This window comes from Sceloporus occidentalis, unplaced genomic scaffold (assembly GCF_023333645.1).
Source record: "Sceloporus occidentalis isolate IW3139 unplaced genomic scaffold, rSceOcc1.0.p SCAF_52, whole genome shotgun sequence".
Lineage (NCBI taxonomy): Eukaryota > Metazoa > Chordata > Lepidosauria > Squamata > Phrynosomatidae > Sceloporus > Sceloporus occidentalis.
In genome coordinates this window covers 3664133-3685000 of record NW_028317032.1, presented here as the reverse complement: position 1 = coordinate 3685000, position 20868 = coordinate 3664133, and the positions used below count along the sequence as shown (strand labels likewise).

At 43.8% G+C, this 20868-nt stretch overlaps 1 protein-coding gene across 1 annotated transcript in view; it reads right to left on the bottom strand.

The window, feature by feature from the left end:
- Nucleotides 1–20868, bottom strand: part of LOC149288346 (NBAS subunit of NRZ tethering complex-like) — a 278953-nt gene that overhangs the window by 132375 nt on the left and 125710 nt on the right. Inside the window, exons 35-39 of the mRNA XM_089491881.1 lie at nucleotides 20550–20586; nucleotides 16732–16754; nucleotides 10128–10316; nucleotides 8620–8733; nucleotides 7776–7899 (exon numbers count right to left, since the gene is read on the bottom strand). Coding sequence (XP_089348007.1) covers nucleotides 7776–7899; nucleotides 8620–8733; nucleotides 10128–10316; nucleotides 16732–16754; nucleotides 20550–20586 — 487 coding nt within the window. The remainder of the gene's footprint in view (nucleotides 1–7775; nucleotides 7900–8619; nucleotides 8734–10127; nucleotides 10317–16731; nucleotides 16755–20549; nucleotides 20587–20868) is intronic.

The following is a 20868-nucleotide window of genomic DNA, read 5'->3' as shown; positions in this document are numbered from 1 at the left end:
GGTTATCCTTTATTTTGTTTCCTTGTTTTAGGATGGGTTCAGTTGAAGATAAAACGTATCAATGTTTTGTTCTTTGTTCTCAACCAAATTATGGGGTTAGGTTATCACAAGCTGCTGCTGGAAACACACGTTTGGTTGCCTTATGGATTATGCTTTCAAAACAGAACTTGTCCAGTATTTTGGTGTATGTGAACACCTATATGCTCTATTTTTTTTTTTTATACACGGACATTAGTTGTGCTCAGGTATAGATTATATATATATACACATACATACATATATATATACACATATACATATATACATACACACACACACACACAAAAATATACAGATACAAGAAATTGCTTATGGTTAGTGGCACACAATCTCACTCTCCCCTTTACCAGGTGTCACTTAACCCTAGGCTCACCCCAACACTCTGACAATGTATGCCGACTCACATGCCAACACTGCACACTAACACCCTGTCCACATACTCACTCCTTCCTGTGCGATGTAGTCACTCATGCTTCCATAATCAAAATACTAGCAGTGCGACGTCACACAACCCTGCGTTACGTGATTCCTTCAGGACCTGACCTGTTTGAAGAATTTTAAAGGGGGCAGTTGTCTTGCTAAACACAAAATGGTAACAGATTTGTAACCATCAGCTTACATTTCATTTATTTTAAATATCCCAAAACTTGGTCATGGCATCTACCTGAGAAACGTTTTGTATATCGGGAAAACTGACTTCAGTAAAGACATTTTATCAAGGATGAGAGAAAAGAAAAAGGAGATGGCAGCGAGACAAAAGGGGGAAAAAAACAAGTGAAATAAGGAAACGAGGAGCTCCGAGCACATGAACTCGGAAGGAACTTACTCACTAAATCAGTTATCAAAGTGCGCACGGATGAGTTCTGCAGGACTAAAACTAAGGGGCACACACGCTCCATAATAGTGAAATTATAGACCACAAAGCTGACAATTAGAGAGTCACTCTCTAGGGGGCCTCCTTCAGAAATAAACATTTAATTTGGAACCCAAGTACACTGTGAAATATTATACAGAGTTCTAGATGTTCTAATAACAGTGTATAGAAGACAAGCTCCAAGGGTAACGAATGTGAGACAGATTTGTTCAAATGGTGGTATTTAAATTAATACATAATCGGAACGGTGCGGTTTTGGCTTCCAGTTGATTGCTGTCAAAGTTTGTTCCACTAAACGCTTTGATTAAGTATATTATGGCTTTGTTTGCTGCTCTAAGCTTCCTCCTACGTGATTTATCAACAAAAAAGTAACAGGTGCAGCTCGCTACAGACCATGGCTGGCTGCCATCATCACAAGTAGCGCCTGTCACATGTAACCGCGACAAAAAGTACACCGCGCTCTGCGGAAAAAAGGAAAAGAAAAACAAAAGTGAAAAATTCAAACATATTCAAGTTGGGAAAGCAGAGCTCAGGCTTCCTTCCGTTAACACTTTCACTCCCAGAGCAGCTTTGCTGGAGAAAAAAAAGAATGTATTTCTTCCTTTCTACTTAATGCTTTCTGTACCGGCAGAGGGGCGAAAAAAAGTGAAATGGTTGAAGAGTGACTCTAGATTGTATTAACCCCTTAAAGGCATGCAGACATGCTTTGTCATGAAGGGGTTAAATTGGAATAAATAAAAAAAAAATCAAGGAACAAGCCCACAGCCAGCAGACACACACTGCACCATCATCCTATTAAACACCTATCTCCGGTTTAAATAGGAAATTATATCGCTTAGCCCGTCTAGGCTGCTGACTCATTGCTTTGCCTCCCAACTGTCCCCTTTCCCATGGGGCATTCCTGATTTTCGGGCATCTCTGTCCCACTGTCCTGCCATGCCGTCGGGACAATAGAGATACGTGCTGTTGCGGTACAGACCTCCAGCGTAGCTCTTATGTGGCCATCTTACTATGAACTAAACCTGAGCAGGCTGTCCCGTCCTGGCCAGGAATCCAACCCGCGTACAGCCCCGGGTCTCCCTGACTCAGTCCTGCTCCTTGCTTGCCTCCATCCAAATCCCCAAAAGGTGTCATTTTACCATCACCCCAAAATGTGTATTCTTGCTAAGGGTTCGCTCTCTTTATGTATTTATTAAAGTTGAATCAAACCTCAAAACTACATCTAAATGATCACGAATATGTTTATACGATTATAGCCCTACTGTGTCCATAAGTGTGCTGCATATAAAAATAGCGGGAACGTGTCATGCTAAAAAGCCCAGCAACTTTAAATGTGGATTCCCTCCTTTGGCACATTTATCATTATGAATCCACGCCACAGGATGCCAAATATTAGTCCTAATGGCTCCCACCTATATATACACATTTCTAAGTAATCCCCCTCGCCTGCCATGGACGTCCGCTGATTAATTGGCATTTCAGGTCTGCCTCCCTTGCACGCTGTATGTTTTCTGATAAATACACACAAAACGCGAGTCCAAATTCCCATTTGCCGAAACAGACATCTCTCCGTACGACAATGTTTTGGGGCAGGTTGAATAAGGCCAATTAATACGTTATCATGTAAATGTCCTCAGAAAGTGCCGAGATAAAAAGCACAATTCTTAAACTGGAGAATATTTTAATGGACTATGGATCTATTTTCCTTTTTAAATGTGCGCAAAACAATGTATCCGCATGAGCAATTCTGTGCGTGAAAAGATATAGATCTCGCCATTCACCGCATCAACAAAAGACAAACAGGTGCTAGCCACTCGAATCGCCCGTTCAGCTGTGCTCTCATTCACTTCAGATACAGAAAGGAATACATAAGTGTCATTAACTCTGAACAGAAAAACATACCGTAATATAAAACTACTCACAGCAGTGACTAATATATAAGTATACACACACGGATAATGAAAGGGTTAATGTTCATACGCAACATCTATTTGTCATTAGGTAGAATGAAAAACATTAATATGAATATTAATTAGATGCTACACAAGGGCATCATTACATGTATATAAGTTTTATAACTATATATATATACACACCTAAAATATATATATATACACATATATAATAATATATATATATATATATATATATATATATATATATATATATATATATATATATATGTGTGTGTATCACACACACACATTATTGCCACTTTGCGACACTCAAAACGAAACTGAACATTGCAAGATGGCTATTTATGTCAGGAAGGTCCCCCCCGCCCTGGCCATACACCCCACCAAAGGTATTCTTCTACCTGGAACGTTGGGGGCTCTGGGAATGTACTTAATAATGCTAATAATATGTGTTTTTTTATTATCTGCTCTATATTCTACAACTACCAGCTGCCCAGGATCCCAGTTTCTCGTTCTCGGGTTACCATGCTGTGTGTTTTTAAGAGCTCACACTTCAAACTCAGAAATAATTAACTCCAGCTATTGTTAAATTTAAACTCTCAGATTCTTTAGGCAGAACAGGGTGAGTGTGGCTTGCGGGGGCTGTAATTTACCATTCCAAAATAATGCCCCAGCGGAGACAAGGGTAAGTTACAACTACAAATAAACCAATCCCGTTCCCGGGATCAAAAAATACCCTTATTATAACCCCACCCTAAAACATGACTTTTATTAATATGTTTATTAAAAGGTATAACCAAAAAAAAGATTTTTAAGAACACCAGTGTCACCAGTCCTACTATAAAATGTATACGTCACAGTAACATAAGCTGTGTAACACTAATATTAGGTCGTACGTACTGTTGATGGGTGCAGTCCTAACAACAGAAATAATTCAATTATGACCAGTGACAGAGGCTAATTAAAAACTCAGACAAGTAGCCCCCTGACATGTTTCGCTCCTCAGAGCTTCATCAGAGGTCTGGGCTAATGGCTTCCAAAATGGAGACTGTTTGGCCTTATATCTCCTTTGTTAGTGACATCACGGATTCGGGGAGGGAACAATCCTATCCAATGGTTACCGATGTATTAGATGTGTTGCCAGATCCAGCCAATTGCTTTAAAGGTGACTAAGCATGACATCACCCACATAGTCCAATAGAATTCCATATACAAGGTGAACAGTCAAAGAAATTGACTGACAGTTATTCTCACCAATCATAGATGTTCCTTTCCACTCAGAACCACTCCTATTACTAGATCTCCTATCCATTGTAAATCTTATTATTCACATTACAAAGGAGATATAAGGCCAAACAGTCTCCATTTTGGAAGCTATTAGCCCAGACCTCTGATGAAGCTCTGAGGAGCGAAACATGTCAGGGGGCTACTTGTCTGAGTTTTTAATTAGCCTCTGTCACTGGTCATAATTGAATTATTTCTGTTGTTAGGACTGCAGCCATCAACAGTACGTACGACCTAATATTAGTGTTACACAGCTTATGTTACTGTGACGTATACTTTTTATAGTAGGACTGGTGACACTGGTGTTTTTAAAAATCTTTTTTTTGGTTATACCTTTTAATAAACATATTAATAAAAGTCATGTTTTAGGGTGGGGTTATAATAAGGGTATTTTTTGATCCCGGGAACGGGATTGGTTTATTTGTAGCTGTAATTTACCAGAATTATTATATTTTATTTATAGAGAGTCTGTTGCACTGTTACAATACGAGGAGAAAACAAAATTAATAACATTAAAACTGATCTGTAAAAATGAATAAAACCGAAACTAGACAACAATGTGTTCCCTGCCCCTGAAATACACGGATCCAATGTATCCGCGTACATATAATCTGATGATATAATGGCGACGTGACACCTCTTTCTCTACTAAGCCACTTTTGTATTTTATCTGCACAGTGAAGGAGTTCAAAAATAACTAATCGCAAGTGAAGAAAGCCTGCGCACGATTTCCCCCGGCCAGGTGGTTTATCGGGTTAAAACGTCATATCATGGTACTTTGAGCTGAGAACAATGTCTGCTGGGGGAGTGTGTGTGTGTAAGGATAGTGCCTTGGATGAGGGCAAAAGTGATGAGTATTATTATTAATTGTTTTATATAAAGCCATTATATTCCCTAGAGCTGTACAATAGGTAGACAGGACTTAACAAGTAGTATATAACAGAAGAATAGGTGAGGAGGGCCCTGCTTAAAGAGCTTACAATCTAGAGGTTGTATGCTACTTTTTCCAGTTTGCGTAACGGTGCCGCCGGCTGCACACTGGAGCGATGTCGTGCTGGTGTCGGCCCCCGTATGTAGCACACATAGACTAGCGTGCTATCATTCTTCTTAGGCATGTAGTGATCAGAATATTTACACACACCAAAAAAAAAAAAACAACACAACACCGTGAGGAATGAATAATGGATCAGATCAAGTTCCAAAAGACGTTTTCAAGCGTTCTCTCCCACAGCATTTCTAATAGGTAACAAACTGTCAGGATCAGTCACTTCATTAAACCAATCTGCAGCATTAATATGCCGCGGCGCTCACTCACCCGCTACCATTCGCAAGACGCTTTTGGCTTCAGGCAAGGAATAAAAAAATGAAGCTCCTGGATAACTCCAATATCCCTCGGTTTATTAAAGCTTCACTTCGACGCGACTCGTCCACGAAATGTTACATATTTATCCGGATGCCATTGTCGTTCTAAGTGTTTCGCTTGCGTGTTACCTGCCATGACCCGAACATTAGAAACCTATTTCATGTGAACACCGTAAGCACCGAGATCATCATTCCAAATAGATGCAGCATCATACAATACCAAAAAAATGATGTTTCCTTATGGGACTAAAAGTATTAGCTAAAGTACTAAGTGTGTAAGAAAAATGCATTTCCACGCACATGAAAGATTTTGGCCCAAACAGGCCTTCATAGAGGGATCTCTAGCTTTCGTTAAGGTGCTGCCCGGCGTAGGTGGCAGCTTTACTACAATTAGGGGAAGTGAGATTTAACCTTCCATAAGGTAAACCCGATATCTTTAAATACCGGTAATAGCAGAGTTCTGCTAAAAGCGGTATATAGCATATTTATATATCAGTATGTAATACATAGTCCAGGTTTAATAACAACAATACACAACTATAATACAGCTTATAGGGTGATACTAATAGATATTGAGACAAATTCTAATTACTGTACATATAATAATATATTATTATATATATACTGTATATAAGCCAACAGGTATAACTTCAGCTACTGTTGGGATACAATCTAGCTGAGACTAGACCCATTTCTGGGTCCCGAATGACTTTGTCTGTCGTTCCTTTTCTAGGCGCTCCGAATATTTGCCGGGTATGAGCGGATCACAGTGTTCTTTAGCGTTGAAGTTCACAATATACTAAGTTATGTCCATGTAATGATGCATTTCTTTAGAGCATAGTCCTAAGGTCCTGTGGACCTTAAAACAAAACAGCCAACATTCTACTTTTCCTGAAAATATGGGATCGTAATTTAGAGACTTGGCAGTCCTAGCAGCCGCATCCACGGCCGTGCGTGCAAAGGACGGCAGCGCCTTCATTTACAGTTAAGCTAAAAAAAACAAAAAACATGACATACAAGTCCTGGGATTTTAAAACAGGAGCATCTGGAAAGGTACCGAGGCAAATGTCACAGATGACGCAACCGTCGCGAACACACAACCCACATACAGAGCACGACTGGGAATTACGCGGCTTGGTCATAACCCCAGCTGATGCACAAGACAAAGAAAACAACAAGTCTCATGAAAGAAGAGACATTTCTCTGTGTTACATACAGCCAGGCTTTATAAAGAAACTTTATGCATTGTAGGCAGTCGTGGGATATTTCAGTTACATTCCGAGCTGAAACACAACACTGAGCCAATTCTTTATGGCGATGCTAATGAAGTCCTGCATATGCTAATGAAGTCCCTTCCCCATAGACGATAATTAGTCAGAGGGTCCCTCTTGCTGACCAGGACAATCTACTGTTTAACACAAGGCCGTAGGATACAAACTTAGGGTGTCTTTCTGGTAAATCCAGCTAACGGAGCGACATCGCATTCAAAAAGCTGCTGTGAAAACTTGATGTTGAAACATGAATTGAAAGTATTTTTAAGTCTTGTTAAAATTAAAGCAGACAAGTGGAAAAAATATATTAAGGGATACCAAGTAAGAATATTGCCAATATGACCAACAAGGTTTGGTAGTACAGATTTTTTTCAACATACAATAAATACCCAATAAATTCTCCTTAAGGCAAGAGTGTGTTAGGGTGAAGTGGAAAAGTAACAAAAAACAAAATGAGATCACAGAAGAGAGGGTACAAATCCTCACACTTTTTGTGACTGCTGACGACCCATTCAGCCCGTGTGATCTGCCTATTTTCTACATAATGTAAGACCTCATAACTTTCTTTGGTCCTTGGTCTTGTCTTATATTCAGCATAGCCTTAATTCTGAATCAAATCCTCTAACTTTTTAACCGTACCACTTCTATTCACTCACATTTTTTCACGTTACATTTAAGCCATAGATCATCTAAATTTGGGCGAGTACATTTTGACCTATATGTATATATATATTTACGGCAATCGTCTATATACATAGGTATATGTAGCATTTAATCTAGAGCTGGATGTTCATTTAACTATTTATGAACTGTAATGTTTGGGAAGCCATTGCGTCAGGCAGCTTTCCAAACATTAATTGATCAAACCGCTCATACTGAGCAATCGTGGCATGTTAAGTCTGTCATGTGTATGGCAACCTAGGAAGCAAGCATTCACTCAGAAGAGAGTGGGGTATTTGAGTTTAACATGAAAATACGCATTCACTTGAAAGAACGCGCAGTTAGAACGTGACGCGCTATAAACGTTACCTTCTGTGGCCGGGAACAGGCTTTCTCCCTCGCTCTTTGTCTCGGCCAATTTTCCTGTCCTCAGCAGCACCTCGGCAAAGCTTTCAGGGGAGCTGTGCTGGTATTTGCTGTAGGCGGCTTCACTCTGTGATGTGAAAAGCAAATTAGGATGGTTATTTAGTGGTATATATTATCACGGAGAGGACTGTGGGCTCCAGCCATATGCCTAACTAGCCCTAAAAGCAGAGGGCGGGGGGGCCCAAATCACAAGTGGCTTCAAAAACGAGGAACTATGTCTGTCAGTTCTCTGGGATCATGCAGTGGTCCACCCGGCCGCCTTCTTCTACACATCGGTATCCCGTATCTTTTGGTATGACCTAGCACCGGGAAGGTATGAGCGAAGTGAGTAGCCCCCCTCCTGGCTGCCCGGAGTTTTACAGTTTAGGTCACTTCCAGAACCTCTTTTGTGTTTCTACATACAACGTACTCCTTTACTAGGCATCAATAAGAAACAATTCTAAATCATTAACTGTCTGATAATATCTTTAAATAAACTTTATTTGGTTTGATTTGTTATTTTATCAGAGGCTGTGCTCACGCCCGATCTATTTGAGTTCAAGACAAACTGTGAGAAAGCTGGCGTGGGTTTCCTATTAATTTTAACCGCTATCACACGAAATCCTAGATAATTGAGAGAAAGATATCACGTTTCACAGTATTAAATGAAATAATATTATCAGGTGCATCAAGATTCCTTAGTGTCAACCACCACAGACGTTCTACTTGAAGGCATTTAACGATGTTGATATATGGAGACGTGGCAGAGGCATTTCCCGTTGTCTCCGTGAAACGGGGGGCTACTTACCTTAGCAATAAACGGATTGTCGATTAGAGACTCATAAAACGGATGACACCCTTGAGTCTCCAGCCTGGAGTTATTTATTTTGGCGTTCTTAGCAACACTGCTCTGCTCTTGGGCCTATCAGGAAACATGCAGCAAACAATGAGTTAAAATCAAGTTTCTATGTTATTATATAATTATTAATAAGGGCATATTGTGTTATTAATCAACAATTTAAGTGCTCCATTTAACCCCTACATGACAAAGTCGTACATGTACGGGCTCACAATGCATTGTTTTTAATGGGTTTAAGCTCAATCCATTGTCCTTAAGGGGTTAAAGGATATACAGTAAGTGGGTGAGTATATAGATACGCCATTATTTTCCTCGAACCTTAATTGGTCGCTGGTCTCGTCTTAGACTATCCTGTGCATGTTTACATTCCCTCGCTGTATTAACCTCTACCGCCTCTGATGGAAGGCTGCTCCATTTATCTACCACTCGCTCAGTAACTCCCTAGTTTTAGAACATTTCTCCTCCTTTTTCCTATTTGCCTCTGTGCATTTTCTGATGGATCTTAAAGACCTCCCGCTCTCCAAAAGCTGGAGCATAAAGCAGGACTATTTCCTTCTGCCCGCGGAGGTCTTAAAGATGCTGTTCCACTCGCACCAAACATTAACCGAGCTCTCTAACACACCAAGAGTCTAAACTTTAATTAAACATTTTCCAGCAAAAATTATAGATGGGGTGAAATCTGACCTGATTAAATAATTGTTTCAGGGAAGAGCTAAGCAGATGACATAGCTGCTAAATGACATCATACAATAATCGTTAACGAAGGGGATACACAGCAACCCATTATTCATACTTTAGTACGGAACATTGTATTTCAAAGATGGAGAAAACACAGATGCTTATTAAACGGGCATCAGGTAAACATTCTTTGTTCATTCAATTTAGTAAGAAACGGCTTTAATATATTTTGCTGGATTACATTAAGCTCGGTTTAAGCGTTCCATGCGGTGGAAGTACAACCATATTTCATCATATAGACTGTCAAGGAAAATAAAACAGAATGCACTTAAAACAAAGCCATGCCGGGGGAACCGTCCCATAATTAACCATGCAGCTGTCGGCCACAGAGGGTGCCTTCAATCTTTTAAGCACCAGGGCCCTGTATATATGTAAACGGATGGGGTTTATTCACTAAAGACATTTCATAGTACTCTGGTACGCCATACGACGGCCCTTACATAACGCATAGCTAAGTCCATAAATGAGTCTTGCCGATTTGATCATACATTATGCTGGACTTACACAAACCTTCATGCAGAAGACACTCATCTAGATTAAGTTTGTGAGAATAAATAGCCCACCTACCCCTCAAACCAACTCCACTGACTCCCCCCCCGCCACTCCCAAACTTCCCACCTTGGTCCTCCTTGGGCCAAAGAAGGAGGTGACTGGATGGAAAGAAAAGCAGGAAAACAAAGCACTCAACGAAGAGGTTAACGCTATACACAGCTCCTTACATTCAAGGGACGGAGATACGTTAAGGACTTTTTCCACCACTGCCCATCGCTGACAGCGTGCAGCACAGCCTTAGTGGTCATGGAGGTGTTTGTGAGAACTTTCATGGTTGTGGCCGTCGTTCGATGCAATAAATCCCCAGACTGGCCGGACAATGCTTTAGGATCAGCCTGCAAAGGAAGAACACAAAGCTTTAACTCTCAATTCTCATGACTTTACCCCTCTGATCATAAGTTACACCATACAACCAGCTTAGAATTTTACTTTGGAGTTAGAGGATCTAAAACATGTTAATGTGCACAGAATACAGAATATGACCGTCAAGACTTTTGGGATAATATTCTGCGGACTGATGAGTCAAAAGTGAACTTTTTGGAAGAAACATCTGGCGTAAAGCATTCCACAATAAGAACATCATAACAGAGTGGTGGCAGTGCGATGGTTTATGCTGCTTCAGGACCTGGGCGAGTTGCCATAATTGATGGAACTATGACCTTAAAAAAGCAGTTCATGCTCAAAAACCCTCGAGCATGGCTGAATTAAAATACAATTTGCCAAGAAGAGCGGCCAAAATGCCTCCACAGCGATGTAAAAGACTCATTGCCATTTATAGAAAACATCTGATTTCAGTTATTGCCACAAAGGGTGGCATACCCAGTTATTAGGTTTAGGGGGGCAATTACTTTTTCACATGGGTTATAAAGGTAATTACCTTATTCTTTACCTTCAATAAATAAAATGATCATGTAAAAGGTGCATTTTGCATTCTCTTTTTTTACCAAGTCTCAGTTTATTGAAAAAGAGAGTAAAAACAGTACAATACAGACACCAGTTATAAAAAAGATGTAAGGCACAATAGACCATATAGTGGTGTGAGCCACGTGACAAGTAATAACACAATCATCAGGCACAGTAGTAATAAGGCCGTAATGAGAGGGCAAATCAGACACATAGCAAAAACCCATACATGTAAAATCCTCTCAAATGACAGTCGGCTTGTGTAACAGAGGAAACCATAATCAGGAGAGCCGATGATCTAGCGACTCGGACTAAACCGAGACAGGCTAAGGAACACAAAACGAGTTAACAAATAAAAGGACGTGATGTAAACATGACGAGGAACCACGCCAAATGTAAGTAGAGCTGGAGAACGAACATATGTACTGCGAAAAACAAATCCATGTAACCACAACAGAGTTCCGTAAGAACTGGCTATTCATGAGCCTGAAGCCTGGGGAGCCCCGGGAAGGCCCGGTAAGATCCTCTGAAAGGCAGGGGATCCGAGGAAGGTCTGCCAGGGCAACCACTTCAAATGATTGGCACAGCCAGAGCCCGTAGAGGACATCACCAGATCCTCCATTTGACAGAGGAAGTTAACGTATGACAGCCAAGCAGAGATCGGAGGAGTGAGGGGTTGTTTCCAGAACCTAGGGACAGTGGCTCTGGCGGCATTAAGGAGTTGAATGACCAGAGAGCGTTTATAGGATCCCAGACTCGACTGCGTGACGTTAAGGAGGGCTCCCCCAGAAGTAAGACAAAAAACGGGATCTACAACCTCCCTGAGTACCGCTTCCACAACATCCCAGAAGGGCCGTATCAGAGGGCAAGCCCACCAAATGTGGAGATAGGAGCCAACGGCCGCGTCGCATCCACCATGTACCTTGTACCACCTAGTAAGTAGTTTATAGGACGTTTCCTGCAGTTTAGAAGAGGTTGCCCCCTTATGGGTGAGAAGGATTACTTTGGACCAATCCTCATCAGCTAGAGAGAGACCCAGGTCCCTCTCCCACAGTCCGAGGAAATATGGCTTAGCCTGAGACCGGTGCGAAACATATAAAGTATACATGGTGGATAAAAGGTGGGCATGACGGTTCCTGTCCGAACAAATAATTTCCAAAGGGGTATGCGGACGAGCCGAGTCAAAGGCAGGGGAAAGCACCGACAGAAAATGTTTTAGTTGATGATAGAAAAAAATTAAGCTAAAAGGCATCGGAGTAGTCTGGGACAGGGAGGAGAGCGGCCGGAGCGCACCATCCAAAAAAAGATGGTGAAGCCGAAGAACCCGCACACCGTCAGGCAGCAAGTGGCGAATGACACCAGCACCCAAACCTGGGGGGAAGGCCGGGTTGGAGGATATCGGGTACAGATGACTGGGGGATCCCAGCCAACCCAACCGCGAAAGATGTGTGCGAAGCACCCGCAACGTGGGAAGTAGAGTCGGATGACGATGGATGTCCGCCAGCCAGGGCACAGCCGAAATATCCACCACGAAGGAGGATTCCTCGATGTGTACCCACTGCTTAGGGGCGCGGGCCGCCCACTACACCACCCGACGTGCATGGGAAGCGATCCAATACCCCTCGACATCTGGGAGGCCCAAGCCACCTCGCTCCTTAGGACGGGTCAGGTAGGAGAAGCCGAGTCTGGGGGGACGATCAGATCACACAAACTTAGTAAACACTCTACGCCACGCCCTCAGATACGACCTAGGGAGATATACCGGGAGGGACTGAACCAGATATAAAAACCTCGGGAGGATGTTCATCTTCAGTACCCCCACCCGACCGAATCACGAAATATGCGGAAAAGACCATCGCCTAAGGTCATCTATGACCGAGGACAACAGTGGGTCAAAATTGACCTTAACCAGGGCGGACAGGTCGGCGGGTACACGAACCCCAAGGTAGGTCAAATATTCGTCCACCCAGCGAAAGGGGAACAATGATTGAATAGATGCCTTCAGGGACGGGGGAACATGGGAGCCCAGAATCTCAGACTTTTGGATGTTTATCTTGTACTGAGAAACCGTTTGAAACCGCCGGAGCTTGGCCGTAACGTGTGAAAGGGACGACAACGGGTCAGAGAGCATGCAAAGCATATCGTCCGCGTAAATCGAAAGCTTATACTCGACCCCCGACACCCTGAGGCCAGTGATATCGGGGTTCGAATGGGAGAGCGTTAGCGAGGGGTTCCAACATTAAAATAAACAATAAGGGGGCCAGAGGGCAACCCTGTCTCGTACCATTAGCCAACGAGAAGAGCTCAGACAAAATTCCATTTACCTTCACACAGGCCGAGGGCATGGCGTAGAGTGCCCGCACCTGCTGTAAGAAGCGGGAGCCGAGCCCCAGTCTCTCCAGGACGCGGAACAGGAATGCCCACGAGACCCTATCAAAGGCCTTCTCCGCGTCAAAGGAAACTAACAGGAAGGGAATCTGCCAATGTTGCGCCTGCGCCAGTAGGTCCAGAACCTTAATCGTGTTGTCCCTAGCTTCCCTCCCCGGGACAAACCGCACCTGATCACTATGAACCAGGGCAGGGATAAGTGGCGAGAGCCTGAGAGCCAAAACCTTCGCAAACACCTTAAGATCAGTATTGATCAATGAGATAGGGCGATAGCTGCTGCATAACTCCGCGTCTTTGCCAGGTTTCGGTATTACAGTAATATGCGCTACATTAGAGAGGGGGTCCAGGGAGCCGCCCGTAGCGAGCGAATTAAAAAGGGTGACCATATGTGGACCTAGTACTGAGAAAAACTTTCTATAATATACGGGGGTCAACCCATCGGGGCCCGGGCTTTTACCCTGAGGGGAGGATTTAATAGCTCTCTCAACCTCCTCCAAAGTGATCGGGGAATTTAAAACCTCTCTATCCGCGCTCGGAATACGTTTACATAGATGCTTGGACAAATAACCATCCATGAGCGACGAGGTACGAGAATCAGGGGAGCGACCCTGAGAGATGTTATAAAGCTCCCGATAAAAGGACGCGAAGCAGGCGGCTATGTCCTTAGTGGTGTGATGCAGAGTGCCCCCAGCGTCCCTAATCTTGGGGATAAAGGAAGCAGCTCTTTTAGCGCGCAGCGCACGGGCCAACAACTTCCCAGGCTTATCACCCAGTTCATAGAAATGTTTGCGGAGAAGAAGATAATTTCTCCGCAATTTAGAATCTAGAAGGGTCGCAAGCCGGGACCGAAGCGCCTGAAGCTGTTCCAAGACTGTAGCGGACAACGAGAGCTTATGCTGCAGCTCAAGTTCCGCTATGCGACACGACAAAGAGGATAGCTCAGCCTGATTAAGTTTCTTACGGTGCGAGCCCAACCTAATAAGGTGTCCCCGAATAACAGCTTTATGGGCCTCCCAGATCGTCGAGAAAGGGGAATCGGGAAGGCAATTTTCCTCAAAGTAGTGTTGCAGATGTGATGTGAGATCCGCAATACCCTCAGGGGCATCTAGCAAGTTTTCATTGAGACGCCAGCACCAAACCCGCGGGGGGAGCAGAGGCAGGCGTAGGGTGAGGTGGACAGGGGTGTGATCGCTGAGAGTCTGAGACCCGATATCAGCGGAGTGGAGGTAGGAGAGATGATGATGGGAAAGGAAGAGAGAATCAATGCGGGAATACCGATTATGAGGGGGGGGAAAGAAGGTGTAGTCCAAGGTAGAGGGGTGGAGGACCCGCCACGCGTCAACTAGCTGATTGAGGAGAAGCATACGCTTAACCCGCTTAATTTTCACAAACGGTATATGGGAAGTCCCTGCAGAGCAATCGAGCCTGGGATCCAAGACCATATTAAGGTCTCCACCATAAACAGTAATGCCCTCCTGAAACTCCGCCAGTCTAGAAAGAAATTTCACCAAAAAGGGAACTTGATCCCTATTTGGAGCGTAAACCGTAGCCAACGAAATTTTGTGAGCCCCCAAATAACCCTTAACCATTAAACCTCTACCCTCCTCATCCCTCCAGACATCAATAAGGCGGAACGGGAGGACCTTATGCAGCAAGATAGCGACGCCCTTGGTCTTGGAGTGGGGGGAACTAGAAAAAAACGCAGTTTGGAAGTATCTGTCCCGGAGTGTAAGCTCCCTAGTGCGAAGAAAATGGGTTTCTTGCAAGAAGGCAATTTTGGTACGAAATGAATGTAAAACATGAAGCACTTTAGATCTCTGCTGTGGCTTGTTTAATCCCCTCACATTGAGGGAAGTGCATTTAACAAAAGTGTCAGACATATGAACCCAGCATCAGAGATATAAACAGCTGTAGGTAAAGCACAGACACGTCCAGTAAGGCAAATAAACAAAAAACAAACAGTGAACAAAAAGAACAAAAAAGGGCAAACAGGTGCCCAATGAAGTCACAACGAATCGTGAGCCAAGTGACCATGCTAGAGGTCAATAACCCTAGGACCCTGTCCCAAAGGGCAAGGCGGGTAGGCTCTTGTGGGGGAGAACGTGTAATATGTAGTGTAAGTGTGGAAAATCAGGCGAAGTGGAGAAAAATGTGTAAGGAGGTGCAGGAGCACCCTCTCCATATGTAAAAATGTAAAAAAAGAAAAAGGAAACACCACGACAAAATAAAACAAAACTGAAAGGTAGTGAGGCATGGGAGTGTGTATACCAGAGCCACGGCCAAAGGAACAAACCTCAGACAAGAGGGTAGGTGGGAGACCCCCGAACGGCTGCAGGGAAAAGTGTAAGGATAAAGTGTAAAGAGAAGGGGGCTAGGGCATGAAGAGGAGAGAACCCCAAAGACCGTAATGTGTGTGAATGTAAATGTGAGATAACCGAAAGGGGCACAATGAAACCAGAAAAGGTGCAGACCATAAAATACAAGTAGCGAAGTGGAGGCGACTGCCCGCACATGCATTCAACACACAGGCATCGAGTACCATGTAGGAGACCGCTGAAGCAGAACCGCAGGACAAAACTACGACGACGTAAACACAAAAGAAAAACAAACCAAAGGTAAAAAACAATAAAAAAAAAAAAAAGGCGACTGCGAACAAAACAAAAAAAAACAAAAACAAAAAAACATAATGGCAATGTCCCGGCAAGTGACTGATAAAGTCCCTCCGTATAGGTAAGTCAGGTAAGTGTACCCCATGTCAGTCATACCTGGTGACCAAACAGGGAGGACCAGAGTAAGGAGCATGATGTGGACACCAGAATCCAAGTCCGCGAAGATGGACGGGCCGAGGCGCAAAGGTGAGTAGGGACGAAAGTCAACTACAACCGAAGCCGCACAGCCAGGGGCCATTCAGGTGCATTCGAACGCGGAGAGGGAGTTCAGGCGTCCGGAATCTTTTGTCTCTTGGTGCGACGAGGCCTAGGAGACCAATCCTTCGTGGAATCTCGGAGCGGAGCGAGGGCCGGAAAGGAAACTTCCCAGTCAGGGATAGTGAGATGCGGAAGGCCAAGGTCTCGCAGAAATTGAGGAACGTCGGACGCCTGGCGAATGACGAAAGTATCCCCATCCCGACGAGCGATCAATGCAAAGGGGAAACCCCATTGGTACGGTATAGAGGCATCACGGAGAGCAGTGGTAAGAGGTTTCAAAATGCGCCGAGTCTGCAGGGTAGACGGGGAGAGATCCGGGAAGATAGAGATGGAGTTACCTTCCCAGATAAGGCTCAGACGCTGCCTACAGGCCCTCAAGATGTTCTCTTTCAAAAGGTAGTCCTGCAGTCGGCAGATGACATCTCGCGGTGGAGCGTTGGCATCCCCTCTGGATCTCAGTGCCCTGTGCGCCCTATCAAAGAGAATTTGCGTGTCGACGGGCCTCTGCAAGGCGTCATTAAATATCGCTTGAAGCGTAGAAGGAATGTCTGACTGGGGACGGATTCCGGGATCCCTCTCACCCGCAGGTTGCTGCGACGTCCACGATTGTCGAGGTCCTCGACCTTGCGTGCCAGGAGTCGCAATACGGTAGTCTGGTCGGACATCTGCGAGGAAAGGGAATCCACTGTGGCAACAATCTGTAAGTTGTCGTGCTCGACGGCGGCCACGCGGTCACCCAGCTGATGAACATCTGCCTTGATATCGGCCAGCGCGTCGCGGATACTCTGCGTGGCTTGCTCGATTAAAGGCACCATTTCTGCCCTCGTGGGCAAAAGGCGCAGCGCATCTTGTAGCGTGAGTTGCTCGGGAAATGGCGGGTCCGCACAGTGATCCTCGGCCCCATCATCATGAGAGCTGGTGGGAGACGGCGCCATCTTGGCAAAAGAGTCCCGGGAGTCGTGGTCCTGGGCAGCGTGAAAAAACGCCCGCACTGAGGTGGCAGCATGTTTGTCTTTGCTCCCCTGAGATCTCGGGTCCCAGGGACCTTGTTATGTTTGCCCATGGTGCAAAAAGTCGTGGTAGAAGCGTAAAAAACGGAGAGGGTCCTGCAGAGCTCAAGGTTTATGCGGCCATCTTGTTAGGCTGCTAGCCACGCCCCCCCCGCATTTTGCATTCTCATGTTGTCTTTGCTTTATATTAGAGGACTGCATTGGGAGGCAGAAACTTGCGGGCGGTCTTTCTGGGGCTGCGGGCGGGAGCAGGCGGTCAGGCACTGTACCTGCGGGTCCCGGTAATCCCGCAAGGATGCCTTCTCGCTGCTCCCTTACAGTGTCTCCTATCTTGCTCCGCCCACGAACAAGGCGGAGTCATGTGGTGTGACGTCACTTCCTGTGACTCCGCCTTGTCCCTGGGCGGAGCGAGAGAAGAGACGCTGTGAGGGAACAACTCGAGGGCAGCCTTGCGGGACTGCGCGGGAAATCGGGTAAGGAGGCGGGCGGGATTGGCCACAAATGTGGCGGGAGCGGAACACCCACATTGCGGGAGCGGGCGGGAGCGGGATTCAAAAAGCAGTCCCGCGCAGGGCTCTACTTTATATTAAAATTAGATCTGAAACATTTGACAAATAACATGACAAGCAAAAAAAATAAAAATATATATATACATACACACACACACACACACACACACACAAATAATATGGCTTCTCTGGGAACTTCCACAAATGCATTTTTTTTTAAATATTTCATCCAACTCTAATATAGATATTTAACAGTACAATATTTCAAATGGCCGAACGTGTTTTGGGGGCTTTTGTAATTATGCTCTTTTATAACTAAGTAGAGCATTTATTTTATTTATTAATGAGATCCAGCACTTAAGACTACGTATGACTGTGTGTAGTTAGTATTGCTGCATAAAATGTATTGACATTTGACGAGACGTGGTAGCAATGGGGTTGCCATGTTGTTGCTCTGTAGTATATGCGATCTATAGACTTCCAATAAGGAATTCATTACACAGCGATAGCAAAATGTGAAACATACGCGTGGATAAAACCGTCTATATGGGGACCCTAGGCAGAAAGATAATGCTTCCCAAGCCGGCGTTATCTCAGTTGTTGCTACAGACGCACACGCTCGCTATAGTTAATGGTTCATTGACACCCCGATCCTTGCCGTACATCTTATTTTCCGAAAGCCACGAATCAATAAACTAGTTACGGAGTCCGTTCACAGAACAGGGACATTAAAGGGAGTTTTGAAGACCCCGACGCCCGGAGCAGCCAAGAGACACAAACGGAGCGGACTGATTACAGAGCGCGGCGACAATACTGCCACTCGGCACTCCGGCCAAGGTCACATTCAGCTGAAAGCGATAAGAGGATGAGTATTTTCTTTCTTAGAGAACAAATATTGATTTGCACTGCAGTTATGTAGTGATTTGTTATAGACTAAACGTGTGAAGGGCAGACCATTAATCTGGTGCATTTATAGAATTGTTCGGTTGACTCCATGGATCTAATATAGAGAGGTGACTTGTGGATCAGCGCGGCTGTTATATATCAAAGTGGCATAAACATGGCCGGCTTCGTTGCGGGAACATGGTGCATTATATTTTATTGGCCTTCCTCTTCCAATATGAAGTTGGGCCCATTTTTACCACAGGGCAAAAAGGGCAACTGCCCAGGACCCAAACTTCCTTAGGGGCCCATCCCTAACTGGCTTTCATTGACCTGCCTAACCCCGGTGTGCCAGGGTATGATTAGGGTAACTAAAACGTTGGCAAAAACTGTACAAATTAAGAGTGGTTTGTTCCATGGGCACTTCCTGTCTGCAGTGTGGGCAGGAAGTGCTTCATTCGCCAGAAGGGTCTTAAGAGGCACCAGGGAAACCACCGGAATTGCCTGATGCTCATTTTGTATGTTAAATGCAGGTTAGGGGACGAGGGAGTATAATTGTTACTAATCTGCTTGATATCGTTCTGAGTTTGTCATCGATGACCACATCCATCCGGTTTGTGACGGTCATGGTAAACAGAAATGCATAATTATATTCATACGTAAATACAATTAAAGCTGTATGTAAGAACTGTTACATTATTATGAGCGCAGCGATCCGTGTGTCCCGTTTTATTACGTATAATGAGAAAAGAAATGATCCAAAGTATTTCTGGAACATCGGCGACTCGTAAAATATGGCCATACCATCTGCTTGACCTGTAAACGCCATTACTTGGGTTTATTTAATGTAACAGCCTACAGAATGCAGGATCTGATAAGGTAGCAGACCTGCTTGAAGATGTATAAAGAATATTTTAGCACGTCTGAGTATACCGAATAGGAAAAAATGAAGTAGTTAAACCAAATAAACAGGGTTAATTTCTTAGTTTTAAAATAATGATAAAATGTATCATTCAAAAACCGTCATTAAGTTGAAGAATGACGTAAAGAAAAAAACAATAATAATGATCCTTGTTAGAATTATCAGCAATGTATGGTAAAGAGCTGAACGGTCAGACAATTCATTTTCTTCAAGCCGAATGCACGAATCCTAGCCAATACCTGCGTAAGTAGGGGTGGATAATATCTATGGGATTTATTTTTAAATGAGAGCTTAATAGCGATACAACTAATGTTATAAAAAAAAAAAAAAAAAAAAAAAACATTTCAAGAAGCATTCTATTAAAAAGTGTCCACTGATGGACAGGCATCAATAATAATAATAACAATAAAATATTAATTTACCAAATGCTTATATTGCATAGATGCTTTTTTTTTTTTTTTAAATCTAGGTACTAAATATATATATAGCTTTTCACAATCTTACTTAAACGTAAATGTATGTTTTCACTTTTTGCCGACATTAATATTTGAACATTGTAACACTCTGCTAAAATAAGTGGAATATTTACATTTTACTCTAGGGAAGCGTTGCACTGCATGTCGCTACAAACACTCTTAAACTTTGTCTTGTTCAATTGTGTGAATAGTTGTTGGTTTTTTTGTTTGTTTGTTTTTGGGCTTTTTTTTTTTTTTACAAAATAAGTACACAGTACTTGCGTCACCAGCTGTGAAACATAAAAGACTTTATTGGTGACGGTTTGTAACACAGACAATTTGCTACGTACTAGCACCCGCTGACCCCTAGATAAATACGGAGCGTGTATATTCACAATGGTTTGTTTGGCTTCATGAATTTATTTTCAGCAGGATCGCGAGCATGTCTTATGACATTGCGTGCGTTATACAGAAAGGATGAGCGAACAGATATACTGATAGCAAATGAACAGTTTTCATTACCAGACAGCCTTCTTTGTTGGACAAAGCAGGTGGTCCAGGCAGATGAGAATTCTCCTGGCCTTCATCTTCACCTGGCTGTATCTGATAATTTACAGCTTGATAGAGAATCTGAAAAACAGCAGGTTGTATAAATAACATCACAAAACACAAAGGAAAAACAAACAAACAACTGTATTCTTCTTATAAAAAAACCCCACAATATTTGGAGCTTTGATACAGGAAGGAATGTACCAATCGGGCAAACGGACTGGATATGGACTGTTACCGTCTTCAGGGCCGCGCCGAGGTAGGTGCAAGATCGTGATCTCCCCAACTAGCCCCGATCAGCAGGGCTGGTTGGGGAGATCACGACCTCCCTCTAACTAGCCCGACATTAGGGAGCTCGAGGTC